The 19,746-nt window shown below is 38.0% G+C and overlaps 1 protein-coding gene across 2 annotated transcripts in view; it reads left to right on the forward strand.

The window, feature by feature from the left end:
* Positions 1–218: 218 nt before the first annotated feature.
* Positions 219–19,746, forward strand: part of VPS50 (VPS50 subunit of EARP/GARPII complex) — a 65,781-nt gene continuing 46,253 nt past the window's right edge. For both annotated transcript variants that reach the window (XM_052693236.1, XM_052693237.1), the window contains exons 1-10: positions 219–358; positions 2,194–2,262; positions 8,785–8,907; positions 9,453–9,524; positions 11,967–12,020; positions 13,803–13,873; positions 14,323–14,440; positions 14,538–14,573; positions 16,112–16,194; positions 19,478–19,520. In XM_052693236.1, the coding sequence (XP_052549196.1) occupies positions 326–358; positions 2,194–2,262; positions 8,785–8,907; positions 9,453–9,524; positions 11,967–12,020; positions 13,803–13,873; positions 14,323–14,440; positions 14,538–14,573; positions 16,112–16,194; positions 19,478–19,520 (702 nt within the window). In that variant the 5' untranslated portion in view covers positions 219–325. The remainder of the gene's footprint in view (positions 359–2,193; positions 2,263–8,784; positions 8,908–9,452; positions 9,525–11,966; positions 12,021–13,802; positions 13,874–14,322; positions 14,441–14,537; positions 14,574–16,111; positions 16,195–19,477; positions 19,521–19,746) is intronic.

Consider the following 19,746-nt stretch of genomic DNA (forward strand, 5'->3'; position numbering starts at 1 on the left):
ACGGCAAGCCACACTTTCGGTAACCCGCTTTAACAGCGCCCTTAAGCGGCACCCGCCGCTCCCACCCAATTCCCCATCTGCGGAATGAACTGACGCCGCACCCCGCCCCGCTCGCTGCGGCCCGCCTTCCTCCGCATCCTCCCTCCTTCCCCCGCCGGGCCGACGGGGTTTGTAGTTTGAGGGCGCCCGGGCGCCCCAGGACTACGGCTCCCAGGGATCCGCGGGCGGACGGGCGGGCGCGGTCAGGTGGCGTCCAACATGGCTTCCCCGTGCCGGCCCCGGCCGTAGCGCTGCCGCGGGGGCTGCGGGGCGCCTCGGGGCCGCCATGCAGAAGATCAAGTCGCTGATGACCCGGCAGGTGAGCGGTGCGAGGCCGGGCGCGGCGGAGAGCCGCGTTGGTGCGGCTGTCCCTTTCTCGAAGCGTGATTTTGGGGGCGCCGGGCCGCGGTGCTACGACGTGGCTTTGTCTGTCGGTCGCGGCGTGTCCGGTGGGAAGGGAGGCGAGGGCTTGGAGCTGCTGGGGGAGCTGTGCGGCGGCACGGGGCGGCTGAGCTGTCCGTCGTGCTCCTGTCAGCCCGCCCGGTGCGTAGCCGTGCGTCCGCGTTGCTCTGGGCCTGGGGGCTCCGCCTGAGCTCGCTCTGGGCCCTGTGCCTGCCGAGGGAACTCACCGTGACGCTGCTCCGGGAGTGATGCGCTCACCTCAGCTTTTCTTGGCAGATCTCTGTCCCGAGGGCTTTGTTTGGTTCTGGTTTGATGGGCTTGTTTTCATTCAGGAGCCATTTAGAGCCCTTTTCTATGTCCGGGTCCTGTCTTGTTTGCATTCCGCACAGGATGCAGTGCCGTGTCCGTGGGAGCACTTGTGGGAAGGCTGCCCAGCATGGGAATGTTGTAGGCTGAAAATGGTACAGCTTCAGCAATTCTCAGCCTTTGGGAAAGGGTGAAATCCTGTGCAACATTCAGTAAGGGCAGGTTTTAACTGGTGGTGGAGATGAGCTTCCTTTACTGCCAGTTTTTGGGGTGTTTGTGGGAGGTTTTGATTGAAGTATGAGAAGCTGCAACAGGTGCTTTGTGCTGCCTGCTACCTGCCTTGAGCTCCAGATCCGTGGTGATCAGCTGCCCTTGCTGGTAGTAACTGGCAAGGGAGGATGTTGTCAAATGAAGCCCAAGAAAATCTGGAACTCAAAACCAGAATGAGGAGGTTTTGCTTAGTAGGGGAATGAAATTGTGAAGTGTGGTGGCTACCACTAGTGATGAACTTGTAAAATACACTCTCAGTTTTGGAGAATAAGTAAAGACTTTTCTACTGCAAGCTTGTGTAGTAATGTCATAGCTCCTTTGCCTTCAGAGAAAGCATTGGTACCCCAGGTGTGAAAAGGACTTATGAGTAATATGCTTAGTATCATAGGGGGAGGATATGCCTGAATCTCAGAGCTCTCGTGAACTGCCTGGGGTCTCAAAGGAAGGCTGGAGTCAGAAACATATCTGGAACTTGAATGTTCAAGTTCACTTCTGCTTCAAAAGCTAGCAAAAAGTGTGCTAAGAAACTTTCTCTTTGTTATTGCCTCATAAAGTTGTAAATGTATTGGACATTCAGCAAACATACTTGGCTGGTTACAGATGCTTCCTGTAGATTTTGTCTACTAGTGCATATTCTGTTCATGTGGTTATGTGCTTTTGAAAGAATAATAATTATTTAAAAGAGCCAATGTGAATTATTCATCTTTTTCAGTTTAGTTATACACATGTAAAATGTGTCCTAATAGTTTTACATGGTAAATTGAGGAATATGCCATCATACAAAAATAATATAATCATGCTACAGAGCAGGTAGAACTTACCTTAAATTTGATTATTTGATTCCTTTAAATCATTAAGCTAGGGGAATAAATTACATTATGCTTTTTGAACGTTTGCATTTTTTAAACATCTAGAAGTTGTCAGGAGTAAGTGGACTTAGCTACGTGGATGTTACTGAAGAGAACTGTTGCAGCATAAAACTGGAAACGCCTAGTTGTTTGAGGAATGTAATTAATACACCAGTGGTCTTATTTAAGGTTTTATAGAATAAGCCTCTTTCAGTTTATTGAAGGACTTCCAGGTTTATAATCATCATCAGCAGGCGAGAGTTGTGCAGTTTGATTGCAAGTTATGTAAAGTAAACAACATTAACTGATGATTAAAATTCTTTTAAAGGGTCTGAGAAGTCCTCAGGAGAGTGTTCATGACCTCAGTCCTATTGAAAACCTCCGGTTTCCTACTAAGGTATGATCCCATCCACTTCAGTTTTCATGTTTCATTTTATATTTAAATAATATATGTTTTGGTTTGGTTTAGTTTGGGTTTTTTTTGGCCCAGCATCTGCTTTGCTGCTGTCCTTTTTGACATCTTTATTTCATCCTGAATGTCTTTTGAAATATTTGTATGAAAGAATTTAATTACAAAGTAAAGCAGTGCACCAAATCAAAATGAAGATGCTTTACAATTTCTTTCTTGGAACTTCAAAGTTGTCACTCATTGATTTTCAGTCTCTTCATGGGTTTGCTGCCATTAAGTTTGTTTTAGAATTTTGTGCTTTTCATCTTCAGTATACATCACTAATTTTTTTCTACTGTATTTGTTATAACTTTATAATAATAATGACTTTGTTTTCATTTGTCTCGCTGCTTAAAAGATATGAGCTCTCTGTTATCCCACATTTTGGCTGCTTCTTATACCCTGTTTGTCTGACCAGATGATTCACAAGACTTGCTGTGGATGATGCTTATTGTTTTCCTCTAATATGGACTTTTCCTTTAACCACAGAGTTAACTAAGTTACTCAGTTGATGTCTTATTAAAATCCTGTGTTTCTGTGTAGGTAGTTTGTAATATGATGCTTGTGCTGAGGCAGACCAGAAAATCAGTGTTATTCTATGTTTAAAAAATCTAATAACTATCTCTAAATCGGTACATAATATTCTATTAAACAGTGGTCAATGTATTGATTTCAAAGACTCCAGGTATTCAATTGCAGTGGTGTTGAAAGAACTGCCTTGTCTCTGTGGCTCAGATTTCAAAACTCCAGATTCCTGCCAACTAGTGAGCGTTGAATTTCAGACTGTCTTTCTAGCCAAGTTGATTCTGCAGGTAAAAATAGACGTAGGGTATCTTGGCTGGGTTTCTGTTCTGTGACGGTTCAATGTTTTGTGTCTGGTAAGCCTACACTTTGTATTCCTAACAATGGGAAAACACGTCTCAATAATTTGCAAGTTTTTTCATTAATTTCTGACAGATTTCTGGCAGTTGTATGCCGTCAACCCTTTGTAACATGACAACACTATCTTGCTGTTTTGCAAACAATCTCATGAAAATTAGGGATTTTGTGCCTGAAAAGACAGTACTGCAGCAACATTAGAACTTGGAACTTTTAAAAAGTTATCTTGTGTGCTGATAAAACTTCTATTTTTAGTCTTCTATTGTCTCTTTGTTTTTTTTCCTTCCAAAATGTTTTAGGTGAGAAGTAACTACTATACTCAAAATTTTTTCTGAATATTCAGATTCTGACTATTCTGAGAGATTTAAGTTAACTTTCTTTTTCTCAAAAAGCTGTATTCAGTGGAACACCTTCACAGGTCACTGTTGATCTGATAAAAAGAAAACAGGGTCAGCTGAATGTTGAGTAAAAATACTGAGTTTTGATCACTTTCACTCCTGGTTTTGGTCCCAAGTTGTTTGTCAGCTTCAGTTCCAGGCCTCACCTTTTGAGAGGAAGGATTTATATTGGCATGCCTCTTTCACTTTGCTACAACCTTCATTGTATGATTTTACTTTTCAAATGATAAGACATCAGACGAGACACTGTAAGATGTCTTCTACCCTGTGGACATAGATTCTGATACCTGTTCTTGAAAGCAGGAATTTGTGATTTGTTTGTGTTTGGTGTGTGCATAACATTACATCAAGGAGATTAGGCTTCAGTACTGCACAGAAGTTGAAAGTCATTGAGACCTTGGATGTAGGTATTTCTTCTGAACTGAACTTGTGTTTGATGCCATAGCAACATACTGATGTCACAAATCAGAATTACGTAATAACTACAGGATAAAGCAGCTTTGCTGGATTAAGCTAATCCCTCTCAGTAATTCTTTTATAGCAGTCAACAAGTTTGGTAAAGGGAATTGAAAGATAAAGACAAATATAAATTCAAAATAAAAAAAAAAAGCACAGATACAACTCATGTGAAGGTTACATGGAAAATGCAGAGGACAGGCAAAGGGATACACTCATGTTGTGTTCCCTCAGGGGAAAGCTAGCAAAATTCTTTTCGGTCTTAATATATGAAAGCTGCTTCCTAATAAGCATGTGAAAGTGGTGAGGGTATTCCTCTATTTTGTGGGTTGTGTGTGGTGGGGTTTTTTTCCTTTTTTCCCCCCCCCCCCCCCCTCCCCCCCCCCCTTCTTTTCCTAACCAATGAAGTGGTTTGCTACCTGGACCTTTTATTGAATACCCCTTATTGAATGAGTGTATGAGATCACATTAACCACTATCCCAATGGGTTCTGCAACTATGCGGAAAGAATTTTGGTCTGCTTGCATCATACGAAGGTGAATCACCAGCTGACTTGTTCAAGTTTCTCTTGTCAAATAGAATCACGCTGCCAGCTTGTCACACAGAGCAATGCATCCAAAATAGTGTAAGTCAGTGATATGATCTGTAGATCAGAAAAATATGAGCTGAAAAGCAAATTTTCTCTAAGAAAGAGGAGGTATATCGTTGGTTTTTTTTGTTTTTTTGGTTGAGATACTGTACTTCATCCATGATTGCTCAGGGGAACTGTGGTTATTCTTCTGTTTGTTGAAAATGGTGCGTGTTAAGAATGATACAGAACTGCACTACTGACTTTTGAACCCCCCTGCTGTTCTCATTTTGTTATTCTCCTATTTTGTTATTCCCTATTATTAAGCTGCTAACAGGTTTATTTAGTAGCTTCTGTTAGAGGGTGTTGAGAGGTACATTTGAATTCAAGTGTATTAATAACAAGGTGACTTTGAATTCCATGATTTCTATATTGACAATAATCAGCTCATATGCGGTATGTAAAAAGTAGTTGACTTTGTCTTATGGTTGTAAATAACACTTGAAGATTTTTTTTTAATGCTTTTCCTATAGTGATATGACTATAATCCCTGCTGTGGCCTTCTGTATATATATGTAAAAATAACTTTCACATATTGCTTGTTTGATGGATGCTGGCCCACTGGTGAGCTCATCCTGGAGTTTGGGAAGAGCTTTTCTCTTAATGAAGGTGTTATCTGAGTTCAGAAGGGTGGGATATCAATTGACAGCACATTCTGTGTTCTTTCAATCATGAGGAGAGTAGGGAGGCTGTGTCCAAATGAGTATTGAGCAGATTTGGCCCCTGGCTCTATTGGTAGGGCTGTGTCAGCTATCACTCACCTTCAGTTTCTAATTAGGTTAGAAGCTTTTTAGATTTTTTTTCGTTGTCTAAATGGTATCTATTAACACTCCTGATCACAAGCTTTTCTCAGTGTCTACTTCACAAGTCTTTTGGTTGATTGTGACAAGAATGCAGAAGGCATTTGCTTCAACTCTGTACCGGTGAGGCTTGTTAGCAATGTTTTTCATGTTGCAGGCAGTGCAGAACAAAAGAGTGGGAGTGTGACACAGGGAAATAGCTAGGCAAGTGATCTGAAACCTCCTGACCTGCCATACGGATGAGTCTGCAATGGAATGACTCTTCTGAAATACAGGTCAGGTTATTGCTGTGGGCTCCTAGAACCATGAACTTCCATAGACCAGGAAGGCAAAACACTGTAGGAAGTTTGTGGACATAAACGCTCTTTTTGAAGAAGCAGTGGCTTCTTCAAATTTGCAAGGTGCCAGACACACAGTTCTTTGTTTCCACGCCCACACCCTGTCCAAAAACTATCTTTCCCTGTTGTGTATAGGTGGCACTGTATGACTCAGAAGGCAGTTCTCCAGAGAAGTGTGTTTGATAGGTTAAGCTGTCGTTCTGTGAAAGCGTGGTCCAAAGTACTGGCAAAAAAAAAAAAGAAAAAGGGAATAATAAATCCTATTTGCACATCACCACAAGTGGTGGGTGTTTTGAGTAGGTAAAGTGTATCCCTGAGCAGAACTTCAGAAAAATGAGTCGCCCTTGTAATAGCATCTTAGCTGGCTGTTTAGAAAGCTCCCACTGCTGGATGTGTGGATGTGTGTATTAATCTGGGCAGCTAGACTGTAGTACTTGGGTCCACTGTGCTGATGTGCTACTCTTCCTGATGGCCAGTGTATGTGATTCAGTTTAGCAGTGAAGTTTTGTGCGTGATAATCATGACGGGGTTCCTTCCATCCCGATTATATGTATGTGTGTATGTGTGTATATATATATGTGTGTGTGTATATATATATATATATATATTTTATTCAGATAACTTCTTGGAACTTCTGAATGCACATCAAACTTAAAGAATTTTGTACTGTTGATTTTTTTTTTTTTTTAAGTATTTTTAGAAGGCAGATATTTCAATAACAGTAACAACAACAACAAAAATTGTTCTGAGGTAGAAAACTGCCTTGAGGGATTTAACTGAGCTTTTCTCTGTGCCTTTGCACAATGTGCAAATACTTGATCCACAGTGCAAAATCTGTCCTTCAATGGGGCCCTGAGATTGTGGGTTTCATATGTAGATTGGAAACTTTTTTGTGTATCTGGTTGAAGGAATAAGGAGAAATGAATATCACCAAACAAACCAGCCGAGGATGTTTGCTTCCTTTAGTGGTGAGAGGAAGGTTTGGCCTTGAGCCTTCAGTTGTCTGAAACTAGTGGAGCATGATGGACTGGAAGCAGCAATTTATCACAGCTTAATGTCTGCTGGCAAATATTGTAATGGATATGGGAGCTTAAGCTTATCCTGGGGAGTAGTTTTCTGTACTGTTCCTCTAGAAGGAGTGAATAAGATAAAGAAAAAATCTGTCTATTTAACAGATGTTCTCCTAGTTAGTGTTTTGGGAAGAAATTAAGGAAAAAAAAGACCTTTCTAAGAAAGGATAAAGTGAATTTTTGGTAACTTTTCTAGCCACGTAAACCTTAACTTTATTTTCGTAATGACAAATGTGGTATTCTGCAATGATGAAAGGGTCGCTGGCTAGATTTCATTGAAATGTTTGTATTAATAACAGCCTTCCCAACCGATTGTCAAATCAAATGGCTCTAAATCCAGAAGAACATGCGTCCCTCATATCTTAATGTATGGGAGGGACTGTCAGGACTGTCAGTCACCACTGACCTACCTACGGCATTGATATGCCCTGTCACCAATGTGACAGGGTGCCCATGCTCTGGAAATCCAAATGGTTTTAAACACTTCTTGGATTTTTACTTCCTTTTCCTTTTAACAAACCACTGTTCTGAAACTTGCAGCCACTCGCCCAGGTGATAAATTAGGTGATTCCATTTGCAGGGCATTAGTGAACAAATTAAGCCAACCCTGCTGCCCATCTTAATTTCAGTTGTTATAGATAAAACTCAATGTACTGTAAAATGTTAAGGCAGTTTGTAAGGGAGCTGTTGGTACAGCATAAAGCTGCCATCTGTTAGGAAGCCCAGAAGGAAAAAATATTTTATTTTTTATTTTATTTTATTTCCCTGTGAGAAGTACTTCAGAGGAGCAGTGGCTAGTTGTGATGCTTTAGGAAACTCTTTGCTGCTCACCACGTGCCTGCCTCTATTTGTGCAGAAAAGCATCATCTTGCTCTGTGTTTGAAACTGCACTTTTCCTTGTAACGTGCATGCATTAATGTTAGTGAGTGATGTGCAAAATAAGGATGGTTGTGACTGTTCAGTAAATTAATCTCAAATCTGCTGTCTCTAGATAGTGAAGTCAGCCCTCCAGTTGTTGGTGATGGAAATACAGGCGCCTTGTCCCACTCTAACAGCTCGTATGTTTGGATCTTAATAGGAAACTTCAGTCTGTTGGATCACTTAATCAGGATTAAATTCCCTTGTCAAGCAATGTGATCAGTGTTCTGTCTTGAATTTTATATTTTTTCCCCTTGTGAGTCTCTCGTAAAGGTTTTTCAATCCTTCAGTGGGAACAGCCCCTGGAAGAGTACAAGTATTATTTAAAACATCCAGTGTCACAAAATTGTTTGAGTTGGAACAGACCTTTAATGGCCATCTGGTCTAACTCCCCTGCAATGAGCAGGAACACCTACAGTTTGACCAGAGCCCTGTCCAGCCTTACCTTAGCTGTCTCCAGGGTCAGATGGGGCATCCACCACCTCTCTGGGCAACCTGTGTCAGTGCCTCACCACCCTTACTGTAAAAACTTCTTCCTTATATCAGATCTGAATCTCCCGTCTTTTAGTCTGAAATCATTTCCCCTCATCCTGTCACCACAGACCCTGCTAAAGAGTCTGTCCCCTTCTTTCTTGCAGCCTCCCTTAGAATGGAAGGATGAGAGGTTCAGACTCAGTCCTCAGTTTGTGATGACTGATGGATGCAGCTGGATTCTTGGGGAAACCTTCCACATGAGATTGTGACAGGAGGGAAGAGAATGCTCATCTTGAATGTTAGCTGTCAAAAAGCCCTTAGTGCATGTCTGTTTAAACTACCCCACTAGCTAGCAAAAAATCTGAGATGTGTTAAGAAGAAGCCATTGACACAAGCTATCCTTGTATTGAAGGTGTTAGTAACTTTCAAAAAAGTCTTGTTTTGGTAAGCATTGCTCTTTCTAGGATGTGATGTTATATCATGGAAGTCATCTTTTTTTGTTTTATGAAGGAGGAACTCAGAGAATCATGGGAAGAACCAACTGATCCTCAAGCTCAGCAAGAAATAATTAATAGCATTGAAGAAGTTTATTTTTCCAATGATGCCTTTGATATTGTGAAGTATGAATTAGAGGTGAGTTATTTTTGTAAAAGAAAAGGCAATAACATAACTAAAAATGAGGGTCAAAAGTCAGCTTCTGTCAGTGATGCACTTCCATCCAAAACTGGTTGGTTTTGGTTGGTTTTGTTTCCCCTCCCTGCTACTGAATCTTCTTGCATTTGTATGGAGCATATAATACTGGTATGGAGTTTCTTCTTTTAATGTGATAGAATTAATATCAAGCCTGTTGTTCTGACCTTTACACTACATCAAACTACTTTGAAAAAGGCCATATAGTTGGAGGAAAAACCATCTGTTCTATTTTTTTTTAAGCAGCCTGAATTAATAGACACAAGTCATTTCAATGACTTGAGGCTTGTGTATGTATATATATGGCTTAAAAGAGGGTAACTATTATATTCTTTAGACCTGATTTCAGTATTCTTAATTTGAATACAAATTAGATTGCAGAAGCAGTAAGAAAGTTTCCTAAATAAAATTGTTTGGTTAGTTAATGCTGCTTGTGTATTTTGTGTACTTTAATTTCTCACTGAATTTTATTGGTTGTTTATGCACAGAGGCTTCCTCCTGTACTTAGTCTTCAAGAACTGGAAGAATATAGAGACAAATTAAAACAACAGCAAGCTGCTGTAAGTAAAACTGTTTGGTGTACTGCCAGGCAGATTTGTACATTGTTTATGACTGTAGCTAGAGGTGTAACTGAATGTGTTTTGATTTCTTAAACCTGCTAGATAATGAACTTTTTGTTGTTGTTGTTGATTGAATGTTGTTGTGTTCTTTTATAAGGGAGAATCATACCAGTAAATCATATAGTCATAGAAAATAATGTAAGTAAATCATGGTGATGAGTACTGTAATTCTGTAATTAGGATCAAACTGTATAAAGATTTCTTTAGAAACTATTTTCAGGGTGTTCAGTTTTGCAATGTATCAGAAGAAATAGCACAGTGTTTTATATGTTGTACTGTCTGTTTTTGCGGGATATTTGGCAACATAAAATATTGAAAAACATCTATTTTCTTAGAGTTTGTATTCTCTCTTATTTTTTATTTGCTTTTTTTTTTTTTTTTTTTTTTTTTAATTGCCTGTGAGGGTGTCTAGAGAATGCTGTATATACTTACTGTGAAATAATGAACTTATGTGGAAATGAGAGCTGCAGCTTCTGACAGATACTTGTTATATTTCAGGCTTTTATAATTTTATTTTTATTCATCTATTAATAATTGAGTAATTGTTCTGAAAGATTAATAATATCGCACAGGAAATGAATATACTAACTATGGCGTTTGGTAAGTAAAATAACAGTATTAATCCTGATTTGTGTCTTTAAATGAATGAAATGTACAGAACAAAAATACTGAACCATTAAGAACACGGAACAGAAAAATTATTTTGTCCTACAACTCTGTACCAGTGAGGCTTTTCCTAGAAAAAAAGGTATAAAATTTTGTGAAGTATTAGAGAGAAGCGGGCAAATGAATATTCCATGATCATCTTCACCAAGAGATGTACTTATTTATTTTAGTCTGCTTGAGAGTGAAAGTCTAAGAGGACATCTGCTGGTTGACCTAGTTTTGCAAGGAGATACACTCAAGGCTGAGAGGCAATTGCAAAGGAATATGCTGAGTAGTCTCAGTACTTGATATCAATGTCCTACCATTCTTCTTGTACAGTGAGAAGCAGCTAAAAGTATTTTCAGTGCATGTCTGTATCTGAGATGCAAACTGGAATATACGTGTAGCTGACAAATAATATAGAAGAGAACTGAGTGTAAGTTTGGCTCATGTGGCTCATATGTGTTTTTCTAGATTATTAGTTACAGGACTCAGTAAGACTGCTGACATATCATACAGTAACTCTGCTTTTGAAAAATAATAAATGGTGTTTTTTTCATTTCAGTAGCTGAATCTGTAGCTGGCTTAGGAATTTACTATAGTGATTTAGATTCAAACTTCTACATTTCTAGAACACAAAATATTCAAGTGACTGTGAATTACTTGTGGTAGAACCCTGTTCTTCCACTTCTTGCTGGCTGTTACTTTCTGCTTTTGCACTGTTTATCTTGATCATGCCTTTGTTTTAGGGGTCACTATAGGCTCCCTTTCTGCTGTTTCTCCTTTTCATTACAATTTTCCGTTCCACTGAGAAGATACCAAGCCACACGATTCTTCTTTAATGTGTGCACTGTGACAGCTTTCATTTGAGCAGGCATGTGGGTACAGATGATTTGAATTAGAAGGCTTTTTTTCAGCTGTGTTTGACTTCATTTTAATTAAGTCTGATATCCATAATTTTTTTATTTTTTTATTTTTTTTTTTACTTTAGGAGACAAAATGTTTAAGCCTGATGAAATCTTTTCCTGCAATCCTACTCCACAAAGAGCAGTTCTTTTGCTGTTCTGCAAAACAAAGCTGTATTTCTTCTATTGAGCAACTGAGTTGAAAACCATTTGGTGATCCTGACCACATTTTAATGTGGAAGAGGGAAAGCATCCTCTTGTCCAGATTGCCAGCTGATACTATCAGTGTCCTCTGAAAAACATTTGTGTACAGATGTTCTTCCAAAGGATGGGAACGGGCATGGTGGAGCTACTCTAAGCTTGTTACAGAAATACTATACTGTGAAGATCCCAATCTCACTCTGTGTTGGTATAACCAATTTATAATCTCTGCTGCATATGTATATATTCAAAACAGAAGAACCTCCTAATCTCTTTTTCCCACAAGTTCATTGGGGCTGATAGTCAGAGTTGGTTTTATTTTATTTTTGTTTCTGGAAGCGTTGGTCCCTAGGAAGAATATAGAGCAATACAGATGATTTATTTTTGTGATTGAAGCCATTTAATACTATGTCTGCCAGAAACAAAAGCATGTTTGTGGCTTTCTTAGTTCTCCCTGGTAGAAGTTTATTTTATGCTCTAGAAATAGCATAAACAGAATGTAAGCAGCTGTAGTGTTCTGTATAATTTCTGTTTTTTATTCTAGCATGTTAAGAAAGCAGAGACCATTTGTTCCTATTACTTTACTTTGTTGAGATTGTTGTTTATCACTGGTAATATTCTTGCTTTTAAGGTATCTAAGAAAGTTGCAGACTTGATTCTTGAAAAACAACCTGCATACGTTCAGGTAAGGCAACAGCCACTTTTTAACAGTAAACCACACAATTTAGTGCTGTTAGAATACTGCCCTTGTTTCAGTGCAGCTTAAATATAGTACTGGGTTAGAAGAGACTGGGTTAGCTAGTGAAGGGATCAGCCTGGATGCCTCTTCTGCAGTAGCTGCAGGAAAAATAAGAAAAATTGTAAGGGTAATGTTATTTCATTTTTAGGTAAACAGGTATGGTGGGATTTTATTGCAGAAAGAAGCTGGGTAGTGCTTTAATGACTGAGTTTCTGAGTTTCTGAGTGTTTAGAAAGTAGTGTAGAGTTGAGCAGAAAAAGATAGTTTTGATTTCAAACTTTGCTGATACACTTCTGTTGTTGCACTCTTTTGGAGTTGATAACATTGTTTAGCCATTGCTAATACTCCTGTAGTTAGCAGCTATTTTTTAACAGCTTTTAAGCATAACAGCATTGTGGAGAATGTGCTGCTTACTTTTTACTGTGTAGTATTTAAATTCTTGTATCAACAACATCTGAATGAGATGCACAAAGGGATGATTGTAAAACCATTGTGCCAATAAAACTCTTTTAAAAACATTTCTTAAATATTTACCTAATTAATTTAATAATTCTATTATGTGTGGTTTCCACAGAGTTATTCTTGTCAGTATTTCTGGTGGGCATTATGAGACTCTCTCTCACCTTCCCACTGATTCATAAAGTGATGCAGCAGGCACTTGGTAATGGCAACACCAATTCCCTCTCAAGTGATAGCAATGAGTTATTAGATGAAGCAAAGGTGTAATTATCAACCCCGTAGACACGTTGGTTCAGCTGTGCGAAGGAAAGTGTGGGGAAGTCATGGTTTGCACCCATCTTTTTTCATAGATGTCCTGATCTAGCAGCCACATCTATGGGGTGTGAGGCATGGCACAGGCACAAGGCATAATAGTTTTGTTGTTGTCTCAAAAGGAGAGGCTTACTTTAGGAAACACCAGTGTCTCTGGGATAAGGGAAAAAGGTGTTGAGCCCTAGCTGCTCAACTGAAGGCTCCTTTTCCATGGACCATTAGGCTGCATAGGTTCCTTGTGCCTCTCCAGCTATGTTCAGAGAAAATTTTACAGGAAAAATTTTACAGAATCTTGTAGAAGGGAAGACTGGACTTCTGGCATCTTAATGCAAATGAATTCATGTGCTTATTTCCCTGATCACTTTGGTGTGGTTCATTCTATTCATTTTATATAAAGTCTCCTATGCTGAATGTAAAGTATATAACTGTAGAAGTTCTCACTGCAATGAAAGTATATTTCAAGTGTATTTCTTCAAAGAATTACATTTTTAAAGAATTTGCTTTAATGTTTGTTTGTTTAATGTTACATTCTTGCTCTAAGCAAATATAATATGATGAAATAAAGTAATATATAAATTAAATCTAAATTGTTATTATAGTATCTCAAGATAGAATCATGGCATCACCAAGATGGGAAAAGACCTCCAAGGTCATCCAGTCCAACTGTCCCCCTGCCACCAATATTTCCCCACTAAACTGTGCTCCTCAGCACAACATGTAAATGTTTCTTGAACACCTCCTGGGACGATGACTCCACCACCTCTCTGGGCAGCCCATTCCAGTGCCTCACCATTCTTTTGGAGTGGGAATTTTTCCAAATATCTAACCTGAACCTCTGCTGGTGCAGCTTAAGGCCTTTCCCTCTAGTCCTGTCAAATAGATAAAGATACTAGTTGCTAATTGTTGCTGGTTTGTAGCACAACTTGTATGCTTGTTTCACCTTTTGTCTCTTTGTAGGAACTGGAACGTGTTACATCGTTGCAGAATGGCCTTCAGTTAGCAGCTGTTATTTGTGCAGATGGAAGAAGGTATCTTGCTTAATAGCAGAAACTGAGAGGGGAAAAGGGGATTTAAGAAGATACTTATAAATCCAGGCGGTTGCTTACTATTAATATTTCTAGTGCGTGTGCTGAATGGAATTGGCAATAGTAGTTCAAAATACTAAAACAAATACCAGTTGCTTTCTGTCTTGCATCTTTTGCTGTAAGGGGGTTCTGTTTAAGCAGATACCTTTGGAGATACACCACTGATCCACAGGCAAAATTCTGCTGAAGAGATAACGTCTTCTTACTAATCTGTTGGTATTACCTCAATTTCAGCATTTCCCTAACAGTGCCGACTGTTACTTCGTACATATTTTGTAGCACTTATGGTGATGCATGTGGTAGCATTTATTTAAAACAAGCCTTGCTTTATGTATCACTGGAATTTATTGTTTTTTGTTGTTACAACAATATTTTGTTGTTAATTTACACAGACACCTGAATATTGCAAAGGAAGGCTTCACACAAACCAGTTTGGGACTTCTTGCAAACCAAAGGAAAAGACAGTTGCTTATTGGACTATTGAAGTCTCTGAGGACAATAAAAACACTGGTATATGCAGGGTTTTTTTTTTTTTTTTTCCAATTAATAGCAGAATATTTTTTATACATTCCTTTGTAGTTAACAGTGTTTTCTTTTTTCTTTTCAGCAAAGAACTGATGTGCGTTTAAGTGAGATGCTGGAGGTAAGTCTCTGCAGACTACTGTATCTTGTAGCTATTCTAAATCATCTCTTAGTCCTCTTAATTTTATCCCTTCTTCCTTGATCTTATGAACAGTATATGATGGGACTTTGTGGTGGAATAGTGTATTTCTTTTTATTTAGTGGCTTAACGTTTTAATAGTGAGTTATATAAATCGTTTAGTCCATAGGCTGTGGCACTAAAGATTCTACTGATAAAATGTATGTATGCTATCCAAAATGTAAGAGATAATGTGCAGGGTGAAAATAAGATCTTGTCTTTAGGTTTTTAAGTTGTATGAGAGCTTAACAAGTTTACTGATGGCTGTATTTTAATAATATCATGTAAGAATTTTGACTTGTAGATTGCTGAATATTTATGGCTGATGTCAGATCAGATGGAACATCACTGTGATAATCCCTAGTTACGCAATTTAGAGATGGAATCTTACTTGTTTTTAGTCTTGAGATTCTTAAATCCCATCTTGGGTAACATACGTTGTCTCTCACTTTGTTACTCTTTACCAAGCAAGATATATTAATTCTTAGCTTTTTTTTTTTTTTTTTTTTTTTTTTTAAATAGCAAAACTTGATCTATGTTATAATGCTGCTGCTAAAGTAGTTTCATTTCAGAAATTCCTTTATGGTAATAGCTGAATATAAATTGCCCTTGTGCTTTTGATCTTCAATCACTGAATCTGAAAACTCAGTAACAGGTTTGCATTTGAATTCTCTGAAGCACATAACGATATGGATATAATTGGGAAAAAAACGGGAAAGCTTTAGAAATTGAAGGGGATTTTACTTCCTCCAAGACTCTTAATAGAATACAAAAACAGTATTTACAGCCAAGACACTGTTGGCAAGAACTTGAGGTTGTAAATTCTTGTGTGTGTAGCTTTGTTTTGTATTATCATATTCTTCTTGCTTGATTTGATTGGATATTCTTCTTATAAATTAGGGGAACATTTTTTTCCCTTCCCCCAAAGTATGCTTTGTTTGTCCTAGGGTCTTCTGTTGTGAACCAGTTGGCTACAATTCATTTTTCATTACTTATTGAATGTATCGAATTAAATAGAAAATGTCTATTTTGCATAATACTGGAGTGTCTCCCATAAGTCTTTGTTGGTTTTGTAGGCTGCAGCCTAACAGTGCTTGAATTTACTTCCCCTGCTCATAAATGGATTGTGTTGTATTAACTAAGGTTTGAAAATTAAATGGAAAATTTTGTTTTTAGTGAGATCTTTCTCATACATTTTCTTGAATCTGTAGGTAAAAAGCAAGTCATTTGCATAAGAACACAAGATGTGCAGTATTTTTAAATGTTGCTAACACCTGATATTGCCTGCTTATAATTCTGAATGGCTTGCATATTAATTTCTACAGTAGACCCTCAATAGTTTCTTGTAACTTCATACTATACAAATGTAAGAGGTGAAATATTTTGGTCTTTATGTTTATACGTGGGCTTTTAAGGAAGAATGAGTGTTGTGATATTTGCTTCCGAAGCCAAATTAGCTTTCTGTTCCATTTTATCCCAAGGAAGAGGACTATCCAGGAGCTATTCAACTGTGTTTGGAATGCCAGAAAGCTGCCAGCACTTTCAAACACTACAGTTGTATAAGGTGAGGTGACACTGCTGATCTCACCTTCTGGATAATATGTGTAAATGATACAAGGCAGTGATGATTATTTCTCATTCTCTAAAGCAATTTTGACTTAAACTTAATTTTCTTCTTAGAAAAGTAAAGTTGGAGGATTTATAGAAGTATGAAGACACTCAGTGGGTGCTGTTCCCCCATACCACTACTAACAAACCCCTTACTAACACTATATAACCTCTGCCTGGTCTGTGTCACTGTTTTCTAACTGTTTCAGTATGTTGGCAGGTAAAGTTTTGGCTAAGACTGAGTTATGACTGTGCTGCAGTTTGCGGGATAATTTTTAATTAGGAAGCTTATAATCTGGAATTAATTAACCTTTAGTAAGATGATTTTGAATGGGCAATTTACAGTGAGTCTTGGTGATGAAATTAGCTAATGTACAGCTTTGTGCCATTGAGGAGGAATTGCTTTCAGAACTGAAACTAATCAGTATGTCTACAGTTTCTAGTTTATAAATACTTCCTTTTTGTTTTTAATGAAACAGAAAAAATAATTGGCTGTTCTATGAATCTGTGATTTGTTGCAACTTCAGAGTAATTACCCATAATGATTGATTTTAGTTTAGGTCTGCTTTTGAGCTGTGATGTTTTCTGAGGTGTGGTTGTTCAAAGCCAGCCTGAATTGGACTTTGAGCAACCTGCTTAAAGGGAGGTAGGGAGGTGTCCGTACCTACAGCTCAGAGTTGGGACTAGATGATCTTAAAGGTCCTTTCCAACTCAAACCATTCTGTGATTCTACGGCTCTAAGAATTTAGAGATGAAAAAATTGTATGAGGTTGGAAATTCTGCCCAGAAATAAGCCTCTCTATGTTCTTTATTTTTAAAAAACTCCTTCCTGTTTAGTTCTACAAAGCTTGTGGATAGAAGTTGACTATTCAGTCAACATTTGCTAACATTACTAGATGCAATTTTTATTTAAAAATATAAGTCAAAGTCTTCTGTTTTCTGCTTGTTGATGAGTTTCAATCAATGGGAGTAGACTCCCTTGAAAAACACTTAGAAAAATGGACTGTCAGATAATAGGGCCACTCTATCTATTGCTTTTGTATCTAAACACTCCATTATGTCACAGTAGATGATAATGTGCTAGAAATGTGCTGAATCCGATTTGTGTGAATGAGGATGCAAAAAACACTGTTAATGCAAGTTCTAATTCAGGATTCATTTCATTCAGAAAGTCTTTATTATCATAGTAGGGCTTTCATAGTAATCATGTAGCCATTGTATCTGAGGTTAATAATTGTGGCTTAGAAAATATGTAAGCTTTTAGCTGGACTCTGCATTTGTGTACTTTCCGTTCAGTACTTGATCAAAGTTAGATTTCTACTGGAATCTTGGAATTGCAACTGCTTTTCTAAAATTGCCAACATAGATGTAGGATGTATTCTTGCAAACACTTGTGTCTATATTTAGTTGGATAAATAAACTATGAATGTGTGTATTTAAAGTTAGTGATTGAGCTTGAATGGAAAGACAGCACTGTTACAGTTTGCACTAAGTGGTATTGGTAAGAAACAGGAGGTAGTTTTGCTTTGATTGCATTTCATTTAGAACTGGATCTTTAGCATTCCTACCCATATTTCTTTCCCAAAAGAAAGGAGACATATATCATTCCAAAGTGGTTCAGATCTTTGGATGTTTGCTGAGATTTGTGACATTTAGGCTTCTCATGTGCCCAAACGTCCTGCTTTGGCAGATGTTTGCAAATGGAGTCTTACCTCACATTAGGAATGTGGTATAGTGGAAATAAGGAATGAGTTTTTATGAAGATCTGTGCTGGTATACAGCTGAAATTAGTCAGATGTGGACAACTGCAACAAGTGGGAATTGGTTTCAAGAGTCCAAGAAGTTTTTCCATCCTATAGTGCACTAGTGGAACAAGTTCTCTGTGTGTGAGCATGTAAATTGCCTCATCAAAGATACAGATAGATAAGTGCTGGGGATTAGCAGCAACATGCTCAGGACATTTATTTGAAAGGGATCAGACTTGTGTTTATGTGATGCCTTCTACTGTTAGGGGCTTTGTAAATTTTTCGTAGGACTAAACCAGAACAGCTGCTTAATTTGTTCTGACTACCTGTGCTTTAAACTGCATTTATTGACATCAGCACTTTCTGCTGTCAGCATGTAAAACAACTAGATTTTTGTACACTGGGGGTCTGTCCTGTACCTAGTTCTAAAGCAGGAGTCTTTCTGTGCAAAAAGCAGGGTTCTTACACTTGTTCTAATCTCTTTTTTGCTAGGTAAAAGAGCTAGAGTGTAGTAAGTGTTCCTAATCTCCAGCAGAATATGATGTAAAATTGTTGTGAAGGCTTTTCTTTTTGGAAGCTTGTTACTTAAGGATAAACAACAAGGAATGATTGGCTACTTGATTTTCAATGTTTAATGCTGACCTTTTCGTGTATTTTATTTATTTATTTATTCTTATTTAAACCTTTCTTTGGAAGGTGTTCTTTCCAGGTTATCTAACAGCTAAAAATGGAGGCATATCATGTAAGGGGAGAGAACTAGGTAAGGAAGCTAGAATCTTTTGACAGTTAATGTGGCCATTAGGAAAAGATACAGAACATAGAAGTAAGTTGCCTTAAGTTAGGTAAGGTGATTATCCCATCAAAACTCTGTGCTTTCTGTGCTGGAGAGGATATCCTGCCTATTTCTTGAAGCTCCCAAACAAAAATATGTTCACTGCTTTTTGTGTCTTATTTTTTTCAGCTGGCGTTCCAAAAATTTAGAAGTGAATTTTTGGAAGGGAACAGTTTTGCCTTGTCCAAAATGGATTGTCTTATGGTAGCTGTTTTAGTTAATGTTTCTGTACCACATTCAGCTCAGACAGGTGAACTGATGGTCTTAAAGAGATTTGCTGACAGTTACGTAAGCTCAGGTTCTGACTTCTTCTTTGAAATTTAAATAAACACTTTTGCTTCAGTGTCTGTGTAAAGGATTCCTGACAGTGAGAGAAATTTATTTTACCACAGATTGTGAAGATTTGACAGCCTTGATCTTGTTGGTTATCTTGCTAGATACCGGAGGGCTGAATTGAAACGTGTAGAGCACAAGTTTCTGTGGGTTAGGAAATATCTTTGAATACTCTGATAAATCCCAGCAGACAAACAAACACTGTTGTGTTATAAAGCAAGGAAAATGTGTCTCTGTAACAGATAATTTTATTTGAAGTGTTAAAAGTACTGCACTGTTGGTATGATCAGGAATTTGATTTCAAACAGTATTTTTTCTTTCATTAATAGCGAGTTGAATTCAAAACTGCAAGATACTTTGGAACAAATAGAGGTAAGAATGAATATGTTGGTTTAGTACATATTAGTAGTTAACCTCTAGATATTAGCTTATTTAGCATTAGATATTTCTAATGCACTGCCTTTAGCAATTACTGAATGTGCATGTTTTTTCAAGTGTGGTGATTGGAATTCTATAGTCATTGCTATTCCTGTAGCCTTTTGTGCTGAAATATACATAAATGCTGTATAATATGGTATCACGTTTATGAGCCCAGCTT

This window comes from Tympanuchus pallidicinctus, unplaced genomic scaffold (genome assembly GCF_026119805.1).
Source record: "Tympanuchus pallidicinctus isolate F22 unplaced genomic scaffold, pur_lepc_1.0 scaffold3, whole genome shotgun sequence".
Lineage (NCBI taxonomy): Eukaryota > Metazoa > Chordata > Aves > Galliformes > Phasianidae > Tympanuchus > Tympanuchus pallidicinctus.